At 36.1% G+C, this 23123-nt stretch overlaps 3 protein-coding genes across 3 annotated transcripts; all 3 read right to left on the bottom strand.

Annotated features, from left to right (window-relative positions):
- Nucleotides 1–217: 217 nt before the first annotated feature.
- LOC149027645 (purple acid phosphatase 22-like) lies at nt 218–4196 on the bottom strand. Its single transcript, XM_089147195.1, has 5 exons — nt 3842–4196; nt 3450–3741; nt 749–1317; nt 558–646; nt 218–434 (listed from the first exon to the last, which is right to left on the bottom strand). The coding sequence occupies exons 1-5, from the start codon at nt 3998–4000 to the stop codon at nt 218–220; spliced, it is 1326 nt and encodes a 441-aa protein (XP_089003321.1). The 5' UTR covers nt 4001–4196.
- A 2008-nt stretch (nt 4197–6204) lies between these two features.
- On the bottom strand, nt 6205–9165 carry LOC149027644 (purple acid phosphatase 22-like). Its single transcript, XM_089164490.1, has 4 exons — nt 8584–9165; nt 7020–7588; nt 6843–6931; nt 6205–6760 (listed from the first exon to the last, which is right to left on the bottom strand). Exons 1-4 carry the CDS (start codon nt 9038–9040, stop codon nt 6547–6549), a joined length of 1329 nt encoding a protein of 442 aa, XP_089020616.1. The 5' UTR covers nt 9041–9165; the 3' UTR covers nt 6205–6546.
- Nucleotides 9166–11178: 2013 nt separating this feature from the next.
- LOC149027643 (purple acid phosphatase 22-like) lies at nt 11179–13361 on the bottom strand. Its single transcript, XM_089147183.1, has 5 exons — nt 13125–13361; nt 12724–13015; nt 12025–12605; nt 11828–11916; nt 11179–11737 (listed from the first exon to the last, which is right to left on the bottom strand). The coding sequence occupies exons 1-5, from the start codon at nt 13284–13286 to the stop codon at nt 11527–11529; spliced, it is 1335 nt and encodes a 444-aa protein (XP_089003309.1). The 5' UTR covers nt 13287–13361; the 3' UTR covers nt 11179–11526.
- Nucleotides 13362–23123: the final 9762 nt, after the last annotated feature.

The raw sequence follows: 23123 nt of genomic DNA, 5'->3' as shown, positions 1-23123 counted from the left end.
TTCATCATATTAAAATTTCAAGCCAACAACAGACAGATTGCCATATTCCAATTTGTATTGCTTATTACTTTCACTTTTGTATTTCACAATCTAGAGGTACACTTCTATATTTACAAGTTTGTTCTAACTTCCATGTCAGAGGAGTTGAATCACTTTATTTTTGAGAGAAGGAATAAATTATACTTAGAGAATAAGGAATAATCATATCACGGATCTATCAAAGTTCATCTCTGGTAGAACCAAAAGTAGAAGGCTTCATGCAAACGCTAGATACGCTGAGACTTTCAAGCCACACCTCATCTGCAACCGCTGATGTGGAATCATTGTTACGATGCCATGACCAATGAGCATGAGTTGTGTTGAATATTTTAAACCGACCATGTCCGAAGCTTGCTTCCCGGAACAATGACAAAGGAAACTGCGGCTTCTTATAGCTTAAAAAACCAGGAATAAAAATAAAAATAAAAATATAAAAAGTGAATATTTTTTCTAGTATTTTCAAGAATTAATAAAATATATTATTTAACTTTCACGTGAATTAAAATCAAAATACTCACTTCATAGCGAGTCCTTCTCTGTTTCCTCCATCCCCTATGGTCACATGAACCGGACCGCATGGGTCGGCCGTATTGTTGTACACCCTTGTCTGGAACAAATTTTTTAAGAACAAATTAAATTAATTATGAAGAAAATAAAATGGAAATAAAAGAGAGAGAGAGAGGGGAAAAGACAAGAAAAGACGACTCACAAATCGTTCGTAGGAATGAACATGTCCAACGAAAACAATGTCAACTCGGGCCTTGTAGAGTAGGCCTTCCATGGCTTTCCTCATTTTCTCTCCCTCACCTTGATGGGCATTATTGGTATTATACCAAGGGGCGTGAAGTAGAACAATTATCCATGGTGTTCTCTTCCGGTCTACCTTTGCCAAGTCAGCTTCGAGCCACTTGTATTGGTCCGATCCAACCGCATAGTCAGCATAAGAACCCAACATGATGATGTGAACTCCAACGACGTCGAAGGAGTAGTAAAGGTTGGAGGTGGACCCACTTTCTTCAAAGGGCATACGCCACCTGGCATTGTAAGCTTTGAAGGGTTCGTTCTCAAAGATGGGAATGCTTTCGACCTCGTGGTTCCCTTGGGTCACCATCCACGGACGCCGGCTCGCATATGGTTCAACCAACCGGCCAAAGGAATCCCACAGCGGTTGTATGAAGTCCGCATAGGCTAGATCTCCAGGGAGTAGAAACACATCGTAATCTAATTCGCCCACGTGCTCTAATGTTGATTTCGTCCACTCCGTCTGTCCTAGATCGCCTGTTGAAAATGTTACATAAACAAATAGCAAATGTTCAATAATGACCAGCACTTCTTAGTAAAGAGATCATAGGTCATGTAATATATATAATAGTCTTCTACCCGTCCAAAGAAAAATGTATAATAAAATTTTTTTAATAGACTATAATAAATTCATTTTGGCGTTTTAATGAACTAATAAATGCTGACAATCAATTACATGTATCACAACATGTCCGCACATAGATTATAAGGGGGGAATAAATAATAATTGAATTAGATTAATAATTTTTTTTGGGTAAGACTTGAAACAGATTAACAAATAAAGTAAAATTGCCTCACTGCAACTAGTATTAGTATTCATAAGTAAGATAAATAATGAAATTTTATTAAAAGTGGAGAATAATCTCAAAATGTTGTTCTTAAACATGAAAGCAACCTCACCAAGAAGTATGTAACATTATGAAAGGCTCTAGATGCTTTATCAAAAAATATTACCAAGAAATGAAAAAAAAAATCCCACAATATCACAAATATTCAAAACTAATATCAAAAGATCAAAACATCTAAATAAAAGCCACTTGTAATTAAAAGAAAAATAATTGAAATTAAATACACATGTGATATCACACCAATATCTTTTTATCAAATATATACTAAAAAGACATAAAAATTAAAGTATATTCTAAAGCTTAAGTTTAACTGAACCTTATATAGTAATCCTCAAGAAAATAATATGTCCTAAATGACTAAAATGCCCTGCATAATACATACAACATCTAACACAATATGGATGACAAATTAAGTAAAATTGATACCACACTAAACTAATCTTTTACACTGTGATAAGTTTATATAAAATCATAAAGTAATACAACACATCAATACACAATTGAAATCCTAGTTTTCCAAAACTCTAATATGTATATTGAAATGAGGTAAATAAATAAATTCTAATAAAAGGAAGATCACAAAGACAATATTCAAAAAAACCCTAAAACACATAGAAAATAGAAATAAGTTAAATTAATCCCTAGAGAGATAGAAAATAATTATATCTTAAACTCAATGAATACATAAAAATCCCTATAAAAATCCTAAGTTCCTAAAATATTATGACTACATGATTAAAGGAAACATATCACACTAACCCTAACAAGGGTAGTTCTTGATTAATGGAAGACTAAATGAGACGAAACAAAGATGATGTAGTAGTAGACTTACCTGAAAATGGAGATATTCTTTTATCTTTAACAATGATAATAATTGGTTTGACATATTTTTATTGAATCTTTGTGTATAATTGTTTTCTTAATTGATTAGGCCAATCTAAGAGAATTGAGGGTATAAACTGTTACATATATCATCCGGAAGGATCCGACTTTAATCTCCCCATTAGAAGGCAAATTTATTTGGAAAGTCAGGACTTTTGAATACAAATTAGAATATTGAGTAATCCTATTATCACGGTATAATATTTCAAGCTATTTTTAAGATTGTTGATTAATTTCATCAACTTTTGAAAATTTTAGGGATTCCAAGGTTTTCTATAATCCAATTTGACCCGTTCTAACTTGGTTGGAAATATTTTTATCATTTCTTTTCCGTCATGTTTTCAAATTCTTGCAATGAATTCCGTCAATGTTTGGTGTTGGTCACAAGTTCGGGTAAAGAAAAAGACTTGATGAATCAAGTTGGGACGATTAACAAGTCGTCGTTCCCAAATTCTTCCGATGACATGGAATGTCAATTGAGAGATTATGAGAAAAAAGGAATTGCAGAAAAATGACATTTGTTCATCATTTCGGATTGTGTGTCTGGGGGATGACAAGATTAGCTAGGTGTTTTGCGTCTCTTCTTCCTTCCTTGAGCTCTATCCCTCCCTCCCTCTCTATAAAATTTCCGGCCACTTTCATGTTTCAGCCCAAAGCCTAAATATATAGATTGCAGGTTAATTTATAGCATGAAATTGACAAGGAACCAAAACCTAAGACCAAATCAAAGAGGGTTTTGGTCCCTTTGATTAGTCCTTTCTCAAAGCATCAAAATCCCAGAAGACGTGTGGTCTCTGAAGAGCTTGTTAGGCTTTTGGGTCACTAATCAATTTTAAGGGTTGAAAACCAAAACTGTAAAGCTGAGATATATGTATATACCTACAATGGCGAATTCAATGGGAAAGGTGTTTGGTGGTGTCTTGAAGCTGAACTCCGGCCCCGTTCCACCACAGCGGTAGTAGTAGTTGGTGTTGGGCTCCAAAGGTCCAATCTTCACGTGGTGAATCTTGCCGGACTTGTAGAAGAAGTAAGTATAAGTTTCATTCTCCCCAGTTGCTGATGCCGAGTACTTCCCTGATACTTTTCCATATTCTACCAATGAAGGGACCTTTCTATCGTCTGTAATCCATGAAACTCTCGCATGGTCCTTTCCTACCAGCGATACATGAACCTGCACAGAAATTTTCATATCAGGTTCTTAACTTATTGGTCTTTCAGGTGAAACATATATCACTGTACAGAGAAAGAAAAAGAGAGAGAAAGAGAAAGACCTGTTGTGGGTCAGAGTCTGATCCTTTGTGTTTTGTGGATAAAATGCAACGAGGGGGTGGCCGAGAGTAATCCGAGGAAGCCTGCAAATGTTGAGAGAACAAGAAGAAGAAGGAGAAGTAGAGCACGTGCAGACGTACCATCCTGCAAAATTTCTCCATTTCTAAGTGAAGAGAGGTAGCTAGACAGGAGAAGGAGACTTAATAGAGGGTTGGAAGAGCACTTCGTAAAGATGAAATTTGATGGATTACCAAAAAAAATGAATAAAGAGGAAATTTGATGGCGTCAAGAAAATATCTTTCTCATCACTTTGGCAATTGGCGAGTTATGGGTTTAATGGAATCCTTACAGGGATGCCAGTACAAAAATTCGCTTTGTCTAAATTTCTTTATTCACCTTTTCTTTTTCCCTACTAAAGTATATAGCTTATTAAACGAGCAAATAAGAAATTTTATCCATTCATGGATACCCATTTGATGACAGAGAAGATCCAAATTCATGTAACTAGCAATAACTAAATTATTTGGTAAAATGATGACACACAAAAGCAACACTTGGAATCAACAGTGGCGTGAATTAGGGTTTTTTTTCTTTTCTTTTTTCCTTCTTAATTGATCGTGTATCTCAACAGTCAAGATTCACTTGATCACGTAGCACAATTCCTACATGAGAAACATGGGCAGCAGATTTGATCTCTGAGGCACGAAACTGGAAGCGACCACCAACCAATGGACGGCAGTAATAATCTAGTACTCATGGCTGAGTCAAATTCAAAGTATGACGAGATCACTAATAACAAGTAGGTACAAGTAATCTCACTCGAATGCTCAAGCTTCAACCTTCAATTGTCAAGGGCACGAAAAACTGACTGGATATTCTAAGAATGTGCGAGAGTCTGATGAAAACGATGAACCAGACTTAACAGATTAGAAATTTTGGAGGTTTTGAAAACCAGAATTTTAATTCTGGAGTCCAAATCAAAAAAAGACAGCATGCAGAAAACGTGCACGATTGAAGCAAGATAAACGTTTCTCAGAATTAGATCGATGAGTCAATTCTTCCCCCAATGCACTCTCCTAATTAGAATTGACGTTCTTTACATGAATTCCATCGTACCAAATCAAACTATTGAAAAATGTACATAAAAGGCTCCTTGTAGGCTAACTTTCTTTTCCTAGTGTGTTTCATTGGTACTTCCTCCAATTTTTGCCGAGAAACAAACAGTCAAAAGAGCAAAAACCATAACCAACTATTCAAAGCTGTGGGGATTCAATCCAACAGTCAACTTGGGCTTGTTTAACTGATTTCTGGCTTAACAGTCTTATTTAGCTAGGATTACTTAAGAGGTTGATGAAGCTTCCTGCAAATTCTAAAAAGGAAGAATACAAGCCACTGATTCTTTATTAACCACTTGTATTTTCAAATATGTAAGGTGTTCTGCCTCTCATCAAGGTTCTAACTGGGGTGCTTCTAGTTAAGATATAAAAAAATATAGTAAAACATTCACATGTCCGGACTTTTGGAGCAACAACATGTGCTTGATTCTAAAATCTAAGAGTACTAGATTTTGATGCTTGTATGAAATTCCAGTTCTCAGGTCCTATCTTCTCAAGATCTGTAAGGAGTGCTGGGACTAGCAAAAGCACTGTCGGAATATAGAGAGAATTGCCGTCACGTCACATTGTATGGAAATGAATTTGACAACTAGTTTGGACCATTCCAGCTTTGGTGTTGAATTTCTAGGTGATACAAGTCTAGCTAAAGTGGTCCATATACATTTTTTTCACATTGAGAAATTCAAATTAAGTGGTCCAAATTTTAGAACATCAAATGAGTGGATCACAGTTCTAATGAGATAGAACCATGCGTCTACAGCTGGTTGTTTTTAAAGCCTTGGAGAACAAAAAAACAGAAACTGTAAAAAGATCGGTAACAAATTAATGATATAACTATAGTTATTGCGTATATCAGGTTCTGAAATTTCCCCTTCACCATGTATTCTTCAATCACCGATGGAGGGTCATTGCAGTTACTCTACTTTCCTATTACATAAACATCAGAAAGTTCTCTGTCTGGTCGAATAAGTCAATGTGATTTTGTGTCAAAACGTAATCAATTATCTTCTCTCGCAATTAGTTAGCCATCAGTTGAATAATGTGCTGGAAGGTCCATCACGGATCTAACCAAGTCATCTTATAAATGGAGTGGCAACTACTTCAAGCTTCTTACATGAACCAAATATAGAAAACAAAGTAAGAATTGTTTATGATGTATGTTAAGATGATTAAGAACCTTGAAAAGACCTCAGAAGGGTTGGTTTCAGTTGGCAAAAGATCAATACTTCTTCATACATCTCTCTATAATTATTTTTTATTTTTCTTCTTATGTTTGGTAGTATTCTAAATTTCCTTTTCTTGTTTTACATGTGCTGTTTGATGTAGATTTCATTTTTGTGAAAGTTTTATCAAAACCCAAAACCAGTTGTATGAATTTATTGATATATATGTTCTTAACATAACGACAAAGGGTCCCAATATTTTCATATTTTCCTCTTCAAAATTATTCTGCATTTATTCCAACAGTACTATTCTAGGAACTTAGGTTATCTTCGATATGTTACCAAAAAAAAGGTTTTCTCTGATACATCATTTACAAAACCAAATAACTCATTATTGATTCCAGCAAGTTGTTCTTCTTCATATTGGCTTCAAAGTTCATCTTTGGGAGATGTTGAAGGCCCCGTACAAATGCTCGACGCGCTGATGAGACTTTGAAGCCACACCTCATCTGCAACTATCGCTTGGGTATCATTGTTGCGGTGCCATGACCAGCGAGCATGAGTTTGGTTGAAGACCCTGAACCGGCCATGTCCAAAGCTAGCTTCCCGAAACAACGACAGTGGAGAACTAGGTTTCGCAAAGCTTCAAGAAGCAGCATGAAACATGAGAAGAATTCTCAACTTAAAAAATATTCAAGATCCCAAAAATATTGAAAACTACTTACTCTAAAGCAAGTCCTTCTCTGTTTCCCCCATCTCCTATGGTCACATACATGGGACCACATTGGTTGGCGGTGTTGTTGTACACTCTCGTCTGCAACAAAAATTCGATCTTCACGATCTCCATATTCTTATTTTTATGAGTTCAGTACCTTAGAAAGATGAAGAAGAAGAAGACTCACAAATCGTTCGTAGGCATGAACATGTCCAGCGAAAACGATATCGACTCGGGCCTGAAACAGTAAACCTTCCATGGCTTGCCTCATGCTCTCTCCTTCACCATGATGAGCGTCGTTGGTGTTGTACCATGGGGCGTGAAGAAGAACCACTAGCCACGGTATTTTCTTCCTGTCGACCTTAGCGAAGTCAGCTTGGAGCCATTTGTATTGGTCAGATCCAGAGTCGAATTCTGTATAAGAACCCAACATCACGATGTGAACTCCGGCGACGTCGAAGGAGTAGTAGAGATTGGAGGCGGAGCCGCTCTCCTCGTAGGGCATGCGCCACCTGGCATCGTATGCTTTGAAGGGTTTGTTCTCGAAGATGGGAAGTGTTTCGATCTCGTGATTTCCTTCCGTCACCATCCAGGGCCGCTGGCTCGCATATGGTTGGACCAACCGGCCGAATGTATCCCATAGGGGCTGCTGGGTGTCCGCGTAGGAAAGATCTCCTGGTAACAAGAACACGTCGTAATCTGATTGGCCCACGTGTTTTAGCGTCGATGCCGTCCATTCCGTCTGCCCTAGATCCCCTATTAGATAGGGCATGCATATCAAATGTTAAATAGTGCTTTCACTCTTAGGTGGTTGTTGTGTTTTTGCTGTTTTAAGTGAGAAACAATTTTTTCATTGTCTAATTGTCTTTGAGCAGTGAAATCACCCCTGGTTTTCTACCAAAAAAAAAAGAAGAAGAAATCACCCCTGGTTACACAAAATATATATTTCTATACCAAATGACACAGTGAAAATCTTGAGTTTTAAGGTTTCAACATAGGAGTTAATTGATGGTTTGATTTAAAAAAGATTAGATAACCTTCTACCTTTTTAAGAAAAGTATTTTTTCTACCTCAAAATTATGATAAAGTACAAATCATTTAAAAATGAAAAAAGAAGAAAAAAAATACAAGAGGATTACAGATACATGATTGGGTTGCTTTTGAAAAAGTGTAATAGAAAAAAAAAAAACACGAAACATGACAAGCATACCAACGGTGAGTATAAATCATCTTTTTTGACTGCTTTACAACCACAAATTATACGGAGTCCACAAGTGAAAAATAATAAAATATATATATTTTTAAAAATCCATCACTTTAATCTTGTGTGCTACCTGTAATCTGTGGTCAATAGCAGTCGGGGAGCATAGAGTCGGCCCCTCAGTCGGCAGAGAATCAGAAAAAAAATAAAGAAATAGAAATGGTCTAAAATGTTTCGTTAGAACAGAATTGGGTGAAGGCCTCTTTCTGTGTATATTTCTGGTCCACAAACAAAAATACAAGAAAGCAAGAGTAAGGACCGCCAAAGGAGAGAAAGGACGAAATTTTGTTATCCTTTTGCTCTTGGCGTTTGCGAATAATCTGTGGCTATGTTTGTTTTGACCGTGCCATCAACTCCAAGGGTCATGGAAATTAATCTCAGTAAAAGAACAAAATCAATAAAGCTGGCAATAATTTAAACGGAAAATTCAGAAACGGCCGCCGGAGAACCAGATTAAAATGTGAAACTGTAGAGCAGATGAGATATATACCTACTATGGCGAACTCAAGGGGGAAGGTTTTTGGGGGTGTCTTGAAGCTGAACTCCTGACCAGTTCCACCACAACGGTAGTAATAGTTGGTGCTGGGCTCCAATGGTCCGATCTTCACATGATGAATCTCGCCGGAGTTGTAGAAGAAATAAGTGTAGGTTTCATTTTCTCCGGTTGCTGATGCCTTGTATTTTCCAGGTGACTTGCCATACTCTACCAACGAAGGAACCTTCTTATCATCTGTGATCCATGAAACTCTCACATGATCGCTTCCTACTAAAGATATATGAATCTGTTGTGGGTCGGAATCTGAACCTTGGTGTGATGTGAATAAAATTCTACGAGGGGGTGGTCGAGTGTAATCTGAAGAGGCCTGCAATTGCAAGAGTTGAGGTAAGGAGATGACGAAGAAGGACAAGAAAAAGAGGAGTTGCAGATGTGACCAAATATTCTCCATTTTAATTATCTGCTGGAGAATCGAAGAAGAGAACTATAGATTGAAGGAAAGGATTTGGAAACCTCTTTGGGTATTTATTATATAAATATGATATGTGGTGATGTCCTTCCAAAATTTCGCTTTCGAAAACATTTTCTTAACCAGCTGAAATGCAAACTAAAAACACTTCCAGTCTAGAAGAGCCCACGGTTTTCCTACGCCATCAGAATCATCAGATAGACACTTGGACAAAGCTCAACAATGATTGGAACAATTGAGAAGAGATTTGAACCGAATGGTGGCGTGTTGGGAATCTTTAGACTTTGATAATATAATTTTTTATGATTAATTTTCTCTATACAAATATAACAGCGTTAAGCAATACAATTAAATTTTATAAGAACGAAAGAAGAACAACACAACCGTGCACAGCACTTGAAAGGCAAAATACCCAATAACAAAAGATCAGAAAATCTTGATGGATTTTATGAACTTTAAAATGTTGAATGACCATTTTTTATAAGTCATCTGAAGAAAAACCTCAATACATAGATTGATCACAAAAAAATATTCCTAGCTGTCCCTTTATTATAGAATAGCATATTCCAAGAATGTTCTGTTTCTCTCATTGACCCTGAGACCGACTAACCTATAGCTTGGGAGTTAAGAGTATACATGTAATTCGTTTTCATTGATAATATCAAATATCAACTCCTATTTTCTACGAAGGAGAAAAAAAACACACTTCAATGTAGATTTGTCCATAGCCGTGCCCCCCACCACGAAAATGATGGTGATGTTATGTCTTTGTAATATCAATATGAGGTAGTTTACTATATTTTACTTAAAAAACAAGTGATGTATTATATATGAAAACCATACTAAATACGAAATATGTATTTTACTGTTTGATACATCTTACCATTAATAATGGTCACATGTAAGAAACCAATACTTAGAACCATAATTAATTATTAATAAATCTTGTCATATTTTCTCTACCATGTCTATGTAGGTAATTGTCGGCTTTTCATATTATTATATAGCTTGGGAGTTAAGAGTACACTTGTAATTCGTTTTTATTGATAATATCGAATTGCAGTTGCTATCTAGAATTTCTAGGAACGGAGGAAAAAAATAACACTTCAATAATTGTCCATGCCCATGCCCTCACCATGAAAATGACAATGATGTTATGTCTTTGTATTATCAATATGAGGTAATGTACTATATTTTACTAAAAAACAAAAAGTAACGTACTACATATGAAAACCATACTAAATATATACGAAATACGTATCTTATCATTTGATACACCTTACTATTATTATTGGTTACATGTAAGATAGCAATACTTAGAACCATAATTAATTATGATTAAATCTCTTCATATTTTCTCTACCACGTCTATGTAGATGAAGGTAGGCTTTTCATTGATGCCCAAACATTAACTCTTTGATGTTGAATTATCCAATGATGATGTCCCCCTTCTCTTCTCTCATCTTTTATTTTTTGTATCGTTGACCATATTACTAGCTTGAAATCGTCGTTTATCTTTTGTAATTTTGTCGACATGCTTCTTTTCTCTTTCTAGTATGAGCAATTTTGTCCATATAAATGGATCTAAAAATGATTCGATGCACAACTTTTTAAGGGGGCCCTTCCTTATCCTCTCATTGATTCTTTTACCCGGGACCTCGTGAGCATTTTTTGATTTTTACTACAATACCATTTAACGTTTTTGGGGTAAATATAAATAGACCTCGAAGTAATGTCATCATTAGTTTTCTAAGTTAATTTATTCCAACCACTCGAATAACCCAAATTATTTGAAGTAGAAAAACTAGAAGGAATTCTCATGATGTTTGATTATCAATGAAAAATAAAAGATTTGAAAAAAAATATTTTTGATTAATTGATTTACCTTAAATCTGTTATGTCAATATTTATTATATACAAATCCTCATGAGTCAAGATCAGTTTCATAAGAAAATGTAAGATTCCTTATCAAAATGACAAGACTCGACTTTCTCCTGAACAAACTAGTTAAAATTGTGTAAATTAATGAAGTCTTCTAAAAACAGGAAGAAAGAAAAAATCGAAAAAATTAACTTTGTTCTTTGGATTTATCTTGGCTTTTGTCTCGAACCTTCAGTGCCGTGTTCTTTTGTCTTTGCTTTACTTTTTGCTTAGGGCTTGTTAGCCTCGTCAGGCTTTATCGTTTGCTTACGGTCTCTCTTTTCCATTAATAAATTCTTTATTCATCTAAAAAAAATGAATTCTGTAATATTCAAACCCTTGAACCAGTAGTAAGGCTTTGCTGCAACCGTTCATGTGAACTCGTTCTACTTCTTGTTTACTACAATAAGATAGCTTTCTCTGACCATGTCTATAAATGAGTTTACAGAAAATAAAATTACATAAACAGGAGCAGCAGCAACTTTGGCGTAACAGGTAAGTTTCCAGCCAATAAAGGAAGAAAATTAAAACTAAAAACTGCTCGAGCTTCAAAGTTCATCTTTGGCAGACGAGGAAGACTTCATACAGACGCTAGACACGCTGAGACTTTGAAGCCACACATCATCTGCAACTGTTGCTTCGGTATCATCGTTGCGGTGCCATGACCAGTGAGCGTGAGTTTGGTTGAATACCCTCAACCGTCCATGTCCAAAGCTTGCTTCCCGGAACACCGACAGAGGCGAAGGAGGCTCCTTAAAGCTTCACCCAAGTTCATAAAAGTAAGTATATAATCTATCTTTACTTTTACGTTAAAGAATTCAAATATTAAATAAATAAAAAAATACTCACTCTAAAGCAAGTCCTTCTTTGTTTCCTCCATCTCCTACAGTCACATGCACAGGACCGCATTGGTTAGCCGTGTTGTTGAACACCCTCGTCTGCAACAATTTTCAGAATAAAAAACAAATCAAAATCGCACTCAAAAATGAAAATTTGATCGAACAATAAGGGATACTTAGATCGAGAGAGAGGAAGAAAGGACTCACAAATCTTTCATAGGCGTGAACGTGTCCAACGAAGACAATGTCAACTCTGGCCTTGTAGAGTAAACCTTCCATGGCTTTCCTCATTTTCTCTCCCTCGCCTTGATGGGCAGTATTGGTATTATACCATGGGGCGTGAAGTATAACTACTAGCCAAGGTGTTATCTTCCGGTCCACCTTCGCCAGGTCGGCTTGAAGCCACTTGTATTGGTCTGAACCGGCGGCGTAGGGAGCGTAAGAGCCCAACATGACGACGTGGACTCCGACGACGTCGAAGGAGTAGTAAAGGTTGGAGGTGGACCCACTCTCTGCAAAGGGCATGCGCCACCTGGCATTATAGGCAGTGAAAGGCACGGGATCGGTCTGATCGGAGCTGTGCCTGTGAGATTCAACCTCGTGGTTTCCTTGGGTTACCATCCAAGGCCGCCGGCTCGCATATGGTTCGACCAGCCGGCCGAAAGAGTCCCATAGGGGCTGTTGACCATTCGCATAGGATAGATCTCCAGGTAGGATGAACACGTCATAGTCTTCTGCACCCACGTGTGCTAGCGTTGATCTCGTCCAGTCCGTTTGCCCAAGGTCTCCTGTTAGGTTGGGTGCAAGAAATAAAGAATCACTTCTCTGTAAACAAAAATGTTTCTTTTCCGGAACGTTTATCTGGCCATGACTCACTGAGTCAACGCACCAGGTTCATTAACATACCTGCAATAGCGAATTCAATGGGGAAGGAAGAAGGTGGGGTTTTGAAGCTGAACTCCTTTCCTTTTCCACCGCAACGGTAGTAATAAGTGGTGCTGGGAACCAGAGGTCCGATCTTGACGTGATGAATCTCGCCGGACGTGTAGAAGAAGTATTCATAAGATTCATGTTCTCCGGTTGCTGATGCATCATATTTTCCAGATTTCTTACCGTATTCAACTAATGAAGGAACCGTTTTATCTTCTGTAACCCATGAAACTCTCACGTGATCACTTCCTGCTAACGATATATGAACCTGTACAGAGGTTTTAGAGTCTTGGATCTGATATTACATAGAAGGAGGTCATAAGTGTGTGTGTGTGTGCGCGTGTGCTTTCTAGAGAGAGAGAGAGAGAGAGAGAGACCTGTTGTGGGTCGGAGACTGAGCCTTTATGTGGAGTAGATAAAATCCTCCCAGCAGGTGGTCGAATGTAATCTGAAGAAGCCTGCAAGTGTAAGAGTTGAGCAAAGGAGATTAAGAAGAAGAAGAAGAAGAACATTCGCAGACTTGACCAAGCATTCTCCATTTTTGAGGTGGATGAGAGGAAAAGGTGAAGGTAGGGGAAAGAGATTTAAAGAAGGGCTCGTTTACAGCTTTCATTTTTCAAATAGTAAAAAGAGGAGGACGTCTTTTTTTCCTCTTTCTTTTAAATGATCAAGCAAGAGGAAGTCGATAGCGTCAAGCAAAACCTTTTCTCCTGTTTGGGGTTGATTGGGTTATGGGAATCATTTACTTTTTTTTTTTTTTTTTTTTTTTTTGCCCTTTTCAACGAAAAAGAAAAACATATAAGAAAAATAGATTATGAAAATTAGACATAGTAGTGAACGCCACGTGGCAATAATCAATGGTTAGAGAAACGAGAGAAAACGAACTCTCCCACGTTCTCATCAAGGTGTTGAGTCACTATTTTGTCACTGGCTTGTTTATCTAAGTACTTTTTCAAATGGCGCAAATGATAATGTTCTTAAAAAATGTTATTAATGTTTTTCTGTTTTTTTGGAAACATAAGAGCGTGTTAGGGGCATTTGTAAAAATGATTTGTTATTTTGTTATTTAAGAACGGACCAATCAAAAAAGTGTTCTAAATAATGTTTTTGCAGAATATCACAAAAATATGTTTTTATCAAATAATAGAAACAAAAGTGATAAAATTGATTCAAATTGAAACCTTAAAACGAGTTTATCAAACACCAACTTATTCTAATAGTATTTTGAAAATATTTTCAGAACGGATATAACAAGTGCCTATTTCCAAGCAAATAATGGTCTTTTGGCACATAAACATTAAAAAATAATTTTGCATAAAAACTGGTCTTTGATACGTTACAAAGCATATTAATTAATCTTTTCTTTTTCCTTTTCTTTTTTTGTTTGTTTTAATTATTTTAAAATGAGTAGTTAGACCTATACAAAGGGGAAGAACTATGCAATATATTTAGAGCTTCGGCTTGGTTTTAATGAGATTTAAATTCTTAAGCTCATAGAATGAGGCATTTGATTCATTGCATGGAAAGAAATTTATCTACACTGGTCAAAAAAAGTTTTTGGTTTTAATTGCACCTTAGTTTTTTTAGAAGTAACAAACTAACAAACGATTTTATATATTGGAGAAGAGAACATTACATAATAAGTAAGGCATCAAAAAGGTCCGAAATTTTGATCTCCTACTTAGAATAGTTGTTTTTTTTTCACTAATTGAACCACCCCTTTGAATTTAATTCTTGATTTAAAAAACCCCATGCTAATCCAAATAAAACAATCCAATAGCCACTTGCATAAATTAAAATTCATCAATAAACCAAGTATTGTTGAATTTTATTTTTTTAAAATTTTTATTGGGGGTGGGATTTTCATTTCATCTCCCCTTAATCCATTGTGTATGAACATGGAAACTATACATCCCCACATAGCATACATTTACACATTTTCAAATGTGATGAAATATTTAAGAAACAAAAAAAAAACAGTTTCAAGGTAGAAAAATAATACTAAAAAGAAAAATGCGACCAAAGTTACATTTTCTATAACTAGAAAATAATATTTAAACGTTACTCATATTTTTTTAATTAAAAGTATTAAAAAACTTACAAAACTCTCACGTTTAATATGATACTTATGAAACTATTTTTTTAAAAGTGAAGGTACTAATTTTTATTAATTTCCAGTATTCAAAACGAAAGTCCTTTGGATGGTCAAATATTCTCATTTATTTCGAAAAGAAAAGGAATAAATTCAGCATAACACCATCGTGACACCCACAGCCTTTGCTCTGCGTGGACTTGACACATCATTTTTTACTATTTTGATTTTAAATAATGGTTTCCCTCCCGCCGAGTATGGATCTTCATCCTTAACGAGGAGTACAAAGCGAATGGGGGAATCACAGAATATTGGTAATGTGTCCTACTTTTTATTATTTTAGTTATTTTTTCCTGCGGCTTTTAAGTATATGTGGTTATAAAGCCGTCGGAGAAGTACTCGGTGTTCTCCGTCAGAGGAGATGATCATCACTCCCTGCCCCAAGTCCTCCCTGCCCCAGCCCCAGCTCCAACCCCTTCCCACCTCAAAAATAAAAAAGACTTTAAATAGTGAAAATTTAATCCCCTTCCAAAAAAAAATATAGTGAAAATCATTTCAGAATTTATCTCTGCCTTTAAATTAACATATTACATGAGGCAACTTCTTAGATCTCATTAGGCACTAATTTGGAGACTTCCTTCAATGAAAGGAGCCAAAACCCCTTGAGGTATTGGACTCATGAATTTAGATGTGAGGTCCCACCCTGTATTTTGGCTCTATGTTTTTTTTTTTTGGTAACCATACATTGGTGTTATGTCGAAGGCTATCTCCCTAGCTCTTGGGTAGCAAATCCAACTCTTGAAATAATCATCTCGAGTGATCGTTGATACCGTCTTTAGGTTTTCTTATGAGACCTCTAGTAGAGTAGTAGATCTCTTATAAGTCTTTTATTAGGCTGCATTTGTTTGCAAAGGTGGGGGGTGGGAAAAAAATGTGGGCCCCATGTATAGTGGGATAAGGGAGAAGGAAATGAAAGGAAAATATTTTGTGGAAAAGTGATCACTTTTTATTTTTCCAAACTTTTCCACAAAATCCGACCAAATTTGTGAGCGTTTAAAATGGCTTGGGGTGGGAAAGTTGGGTGGACATGTCTCTCACTTCCCCCCAAGCAACCAAACAATTTACAATTTTGGGATTTAAGGGAAAAATAAGAAATCTACAAATTTTTCAAGATTTTCCCACTCCACTTTTATTACAGCAAACAAACGCAGCCTTAATGTGCGGTGAAGAGATGGAAAGAGAGCAAAGGCCTCTATGCTAACGGGTAAAAAAGAATTAGACTCAACCAACCTCAGTACCTCCCACTGGCAAGGTGAAGTGACCACCTTACCCCTGCCTAGTAGGTTGACCAGTGTAGGGTCCACCTCATTTTCTTATGAGGTTGCTATGAATTTAGATGGAAAGGGAAGTTGGAGAAGAAGTAGATCACATTGGGTGCCCAATTGAACTGACCGATTCCTGACCTAGCCCAACACTATAGCTTCTAGGCTTCTAGCCTTCTATGCTTCTTTGTTGGTTCTGGGCTTATCTGATTTATTGATTCAAGTCCGATTATAGTAAAATGGGCTGGGCCTGTTGAAATTTGTAAGATATTTGTATGAGATTAATATTATGTTGGGCTGCGGCTTAAATGTCTTACGATCTTAATTTTTATACAATTTTTTGGGGCTTGGGCCCACCCGGGCGGCGTGCCGGACCCGTTTGGTCCCCCCGGGTGCCCGACTTCTCCCGGCCGCCGCCTCCTCGCCCGTGGCCCCCTACTATCCGCCCCCGCGGTGCGGGGGGGCGTCTGGGCGGGGTTCTCTCTCTGGGGTCTTTGTTGCCGGGGGTGCAACTGCTCTCTGTGCCTTTTTTTGTTTGTGTGTTGCTTTGCTGTGTGTTCGTTGGTGGTCATTATATTTTTTTTTTGGTCTTGGGTTCGTCTTGTTGTTGTTGTTGTCTAAATTAAGCTATGTTCCCTTGGTTGTGTTTCTGCTGTTTTTCGTGGTGGTTTCTTTGTCCTGTGGTCCTCCTCGGTGGGCTGGCCTTCCCTTTCCCCCTGGGTTCCCCGACCCCTCTCGGGTTTGTTGCTCCCTTTTCCTCCGTCTGGTCCCTCTTCCTCGCCCTTCCGTGGGCTGCGGTGGCGTTGCGGCGGTTTTCGTTTGTCGCGGTGGGTGGGCTGGGGTCCCGTGTGGGGGGGAGGTTGTGGTGTGGCTTTTTCCTTTCGTCCCCGGTTTGCGGGTGGGTTGGGCCCGATGTCTCCATTTGGTAGTTTTGCGGTTTTCATGCTAGTTGGGCTTTTCCTGTCAACCAACAGGACTAGATTAGTGTTTATGTTTGTGATGATTACTCGAAATTTCTCGACTTACTGATGTTATTGTACAATTGACCAATGATAGAACACTTCTCCGCCGCCATGTTTTATCCTAATTGAAGTAAACACCTCTTCCAGGATTGGGCAATCGAAACCTATGATTTCTTTTGAAGTTTTGGGGAAAATTCTATTTGGGTCTTCAGCAGTAGCAATGGTGATGTTAGGGTCTTTCGAAGGTTTGATAGAGGGGAACTCAGAGACGGAAATTGGTTGTGTCTCTGCAGAGAAACCTATATTGTATGGATTGAATGGAATTAGATTCATGCTCCTGAAGAAAGTAGCAGAAAATATTCAAAAGGCCAGTTTAAGTAAAGTATAGGTAGAAGATGATGTCTTCTTCTTCTTAAATATTGGGTATGAGAAGGTTTAAATAGGGGTAGTTATGTCATTTGACTCTAATGAAGGTAATAGAGTCATTTTACTCATGACATAACAAAATCTTGGAATAAATGTTAGAAGTGTATAACTTGTAATTTTGAGAGTGTACAATCTGTAATTTAAGACATTAAAGCGTGTAACTAATAAAAAAATTTTCTTTTTAATATATATAAAAAAAATCATAATTTCTTTTAATCACAACAAATGCAATTAATTAGACAAAATTCTCTTGGGCCTGTTTGGTTACATGAATCTAGGGATTTCAAATCTCTGGATTCATGAAATGTGAGATTTATATCTATTTGGTTGTAAAATCTAAGAATTCATCCTTTTATACTAAAATGTGAATCTATAGATTTATGATTATGGGGTGAAATCTTTCACCCCTACTGTAAAAGCGATAAATATTTGCGTATTCACAAATATCATAGATGAACCCACATATTTCATTCCACAATTCAGGTTAACCTAACAGTTAATTTTATGAATTATGACTCCATAGATTTGAAATCTATAAATTTAAAATCTCTAGATATTTGAAATCTCCAAACTCATGTAACCAAACAGACCCTAATTTGTTCAATGGGTTAGAGTTGACTCTAGCCCTATAAATGAGTCTCTCTCATAATACTAATATGTTTATTTTTCTTTACATAATTAATACTAATATGATTTTGATCATTAGATATATTTATGGTGTAGTAATGATAGTCTCTTATGCGGAGACTGTAAGACTAATGAGATCTTGGATTCAGCCACCTCCCTCTTCCCATCTCTTGGGCCTTTAAAGCCACCCGCTATTGAAACCCTAAAGAGATTTTGGATTCGAAACACCGTCATTCCACATCTACCTCCCACTTGCCATCACTTAGCCTATGAAGCCCCCTATCATTTGTCCCCTTTTCCTTTATAACCATTAGTTAATTATAAGAAATGATGAAAATAATTATTCTATTTTTTATAATATATAATGAGGAATGAAAGAAGAATAAAGAATTCAAGGCTGAAAAATTAATATAAGATTTAGGATTCTAAATAATTTATACTAAAAAAAAGCTTCTATTTTTTTGAGTGTAATATGATCAAGGTTCATTGTGTCGGTGATATATTGTCGATACAGAGCGATATATCGCCCTGTCGCTGGGGGGCGACACGACTCCCCCCAGCGACACGACATTTACCATATGTCGGCTAGATGCGACACGTCCCCCCATATCGACACGACATTTACCATAGTCGATATATCGCCGAAAAGTCGATATATCGCCGAAGTGTCGGCGATATATCGCTAAATTTGCCATATATAACTGTACCCCGTGTCCGTCGGCAACAATATGTGAAGCATGAATCATACTCAACATAATTGTATAATGAATTGTAAACTTTAGTACATCTCTTTACTAATTGTGTTAGTGTATTTGTGTTCTCTTTGCATATTTACATTAGTTTATATGAATTTTCCAAACTTCCAGTTTTGCCCGCATATAGCCGGACATGTGCCAATTATAAACTTTAGGTTAGGTGATGTTTTATGTCAAAATAACACTCAAATTATGTTACACGTCAAATTTCAAGTCAAAATGACCTGAAATACCCTTATAAACAGGGGTTTGATTTTTCATCGAACCCCTACTAAAAGTCGGTCGACTTTCGGCGATATGTCGCCCATGTCGCCGTGTCGCTGGGGCGACACGGCTACATGGGTCGACATTTCGAACATTGAATATGATAAAATCATAAGAGATTAAAGGTAATTTAGAAAAATATGAAATTATCTTATCATGACTGAATATAATTTTTTAATGGAACATATCATTGTACAAATTTAAGAGATATTTTAATATAATCTTAGAGTGTCCATGCTTTTCACCAATTACTTTGGAACATCCCTGAAATTTCTAAAAACAAAATGATTTGATATTTGATGACATCTTAGGTTTAACTAAAAATAATTGTTTTTTTGGGGTAGGTACTAGTTTTATAGAATATATATTGTAGATTCGAATCTCAAAAATAAGAATTAATTCCACTTTCATGGATAAGGTTCTAATTATTCTTAGATTCAATAGAGTGTGGATCATCTCCTCTGATGCCTGTACTCTCCCGACGGTTTTACAATCACAAACTATGTGGGGCCCACAAGTAAAAAATAATAAAACATAAAAAAAAACTATCACCTTAATCTTGTGGGCCCCTCTGCAATTTGTGGTCAATAGCTATCGAGTTCAGCTGTCAGAGTTCGGAAAGATAATCCACTCAATTCAATAAATAATATTATGATTCATGAAAAAGATTTGATTTCTTTACCCGACCAGCAAAAGAAGAAGTGGAAGAAAGAGAGAAAACTTATGTGCGGTCTGGGAGGGCAAGTGGGTCATTCCTATGCAACAAGCCAACTATTAAACTCCTTAAAAAATCACATTATTTATTATAATAATAATAATAATTGTTATTATTATTTGATAGAAAAAAATGACAAGACGGATCCACATCCTCTATAATCTTTGGATTACTTAAATGCCACATGGCACAATCCTATGAGGGAATTATAGGAAATTGTAAAGAAAAAAATTACAGAGGATGTGAATCCATGACAAAACTCAACATAAAACAAAACAAAGAAAAAACTAATTTGACCTAACTAACATATGAGCTTGAAGAGAATCCTCTAATTCTAGAGGTGACTTTTGTAAGATTTTCAAGATTTTCATTTGATCTCAAAACATTATTGAACACAAAACAGTTACTTGGTTTTCTTCCCGTCTAATGTGGTGAAATGGACATTGTCCATTTGATATGAGTTTTGACAGGTGTCATTAATATTGTTTCTAAACTTTCCTTGAATTACCAATTTTTTTTTTTTTAAATTACCACTATGGTGTGTTATTCTTTTTATTTTTTATTTTAATCTTTTTATTTTTTTCTATAATAAAGGATTATTATTTTTTGGAAATTAGGTTCATCCAAGTCAGCTTGCGCGCACCACGACTACATCCTCCAGGCGCTTTTTATATAATTAATATAAGCGAGGCTTTGCCCCTGGCCCCCGGGGATTCAAACTCTGACCTCCTATGTGGAAGCATTGGGCTTTGCCAACTGAGCCATCCCTCGGGGTTAAAGGATCATTGTTTTCATGATCCGATGTTCATCAGGGCTAGCAAAATCGAAACGCGTGTCACAATTATCTTATTGAGATTTGTAATTGAAGTTGTGGGTAGAAGTAAAACAAGTAACAATGCCGACTAAGAATTCATCTATTTGTAGTACGCAATTGACGATGGCACAATATTAGAATAAGATATTTATTATAGAAAAGCAATTCACGTCTGCACGTAACTAAGAAGAGTTATTTTAATATACAGAAACTGCCCATGATATCGAACTGCTCCACCCAACTTCGATTAAGATGTTTTATATGCCTTTCCTCTTTGAGAATCAATTCCATCCTTGTGGTTGTGGATTTACCAGTCTTTTTCTCATTCTTGCTCGTTGCATGGTCTCTCTTGTGTAGTTTGGGAAGCTTCGATTGAGTAGTTTTTACTGATTAATTCGTTGGAGCTCCTCTTCTGGTTCTGAAACGAGAGTCTGTCAATATGATCTCTAAAATGGGTTAAAACTTTGGTTGAGTCATTATGTGGTAAAAACTACACATGATCTTCATAACTTAGTGTTGCACAACCAAGCCCAATTAACTTCCAATGTTAAATGATTAAGATCCTCTAAAATTTAAAAAAAATTACTAATAAAGCATTCTTATTTATATATCCTTCACATCGGGGGTGAAGGAATTCCCTCTCCAGCCATCTCCTTCCTATACCTTGCCTACTAGAAATCACCCATCCAAGAGAACAACTCTGAATGCATCAATGTCATATTTCTTGATGTGGTTATGGACGAAAGTCTTATCAAGTGAATTGTGAATGCTTGCCGGGGAACAATGCCAAGTAACAGAATAAGGGCATCAATGTCGATTACATTCTCAGAGAGTTTTTATATAATTAATATAAGCGGAGCTTCGCCCTGGCCCCAAGAGGATTGGAACTCTAACCTCTTATGTGGAAGCGTTAGTCTTTTGCCAACTAAACCACCCCTTGGGGTTTAGTGTTAGTTTTGACTTATTTGAAGTGATTAAAACCTAAAACTCTTAAATATTTTTGGGGTAAAAACTCTAATTTATATTAATGAAAAAGAACAATTCCTTTCAAATCAGTAAATCACCATGATTCCTGATTTTCTGTTTTTGGGTACAAATTCCTGATTTCTTTAAACCACGATAAATGCCTTTAATTACACAAATCATTACTTTATTCAACTGTTTAAAATTCAAACTCTAGCCTCATAAGAATCTCCGTATGTGTTCACATTTGTTTAACTCAAAATATATATTTTTTGTTAATAGGTAATAGTTTTATAGTATATCTGTTATGGATTCGAATCTCAATAATACAACTGCTTCCATTTTTTGAGGTTAATGTACTAATTCAGCTCTCAAATTCAATGAATCATTACATGATTCATGAAAGAGATTAAGTAATAATTATTGAAAATCCACGTGTGTTCCGAAGTACTAAAAATACTTTAAATATTCATACTTTTCAAACAAGTAAATTATGTAGAGCGTGCAGGTTTTCTGGTTTACACTCTTTTACTTAATGATATGACTTTTATTTGTTGACAAAAAAAAAAAAATTATGTAGAGTGGACCATTTTTGTGCAACTAGCCAACTACCAGTCTACCAAATTACTTTCCCCCTTTAAACAAAACCAAATTATTTATCCATTACTATTATTATTTTTTATTTATTTAGAAGATTACCATGGTTATATTATTTTTAATTTTTAATTTATTTTTCTTCATTAGGCTGGTTCATATATATATTCGAAGAGTAGTTCTTATATATAATTTAAATATACAATGTGGCTTTGCCCCTTGTTTTAAAAAATTGACCTCATGATATAGAGCATTAATATTTTATCAACTGAATGAAGTCTCTCATGAAATATTATTTAATTATATAGTAGCTCTTTTGGAAAAAGTTATATAATATACATTTTTTTTATTTGGCCCGCTCAAGTTGGTCCAAATTATTGGCCAATATTTTAATTTGCCCAATTTTATGAACTTGAAATATTACAAAAAAAAACCCAATGTTGGTTTCTTAACCTTGGTTGCTAAGTTTTCAAATTTTGAAATGTCTTATGACTTAAATGTCCTTGCCTATTTTGTCAAACATCACTTTTTTTTTTTTTTAATTTACAAAACAAATTCCTTGGGTTCAAAATTAGATAGGCTAAAGTAGAGTGTTTGTATTGCCTTGACGTAGAGCTTGCAGAGGAGCACCAATGTGACCCAGGCCATTTTAGTGGCCAAACCAACCTTTGCATATGCAGGTGAAGTCACAAACACCTCTCATGGGCTCTTTGCCCGCTTTAGCCTTTTTGAAATAGGTCGACAGAGTAGAAATTGTGAACACAATTAAGAGCTAAGTTGAGAAACGAGTATGATCACCATGGATCACGATTCTACCATTATCACCAAAGAGGAAGGAGAAG

The sequence above is a fragment of the Hakea prostrata genome, chromosome 1 (assembly GCF_041222555.1).
Source record: "Hakea prostrata isolate BN-2017 chromosome 1, UWA_Hpros_2, whole genome shotgun sequence".
NCBI lineage: Eukaryota > Viridiplantae > Streptophyta > Magnoliopsida > Proteales > Proteaceae > Hakea > Hakea prostrata.
Note: the sequence above shows the minus strand (reverse complement) of the source record. Positions and strands in the feature narration are given on the sequence as shown.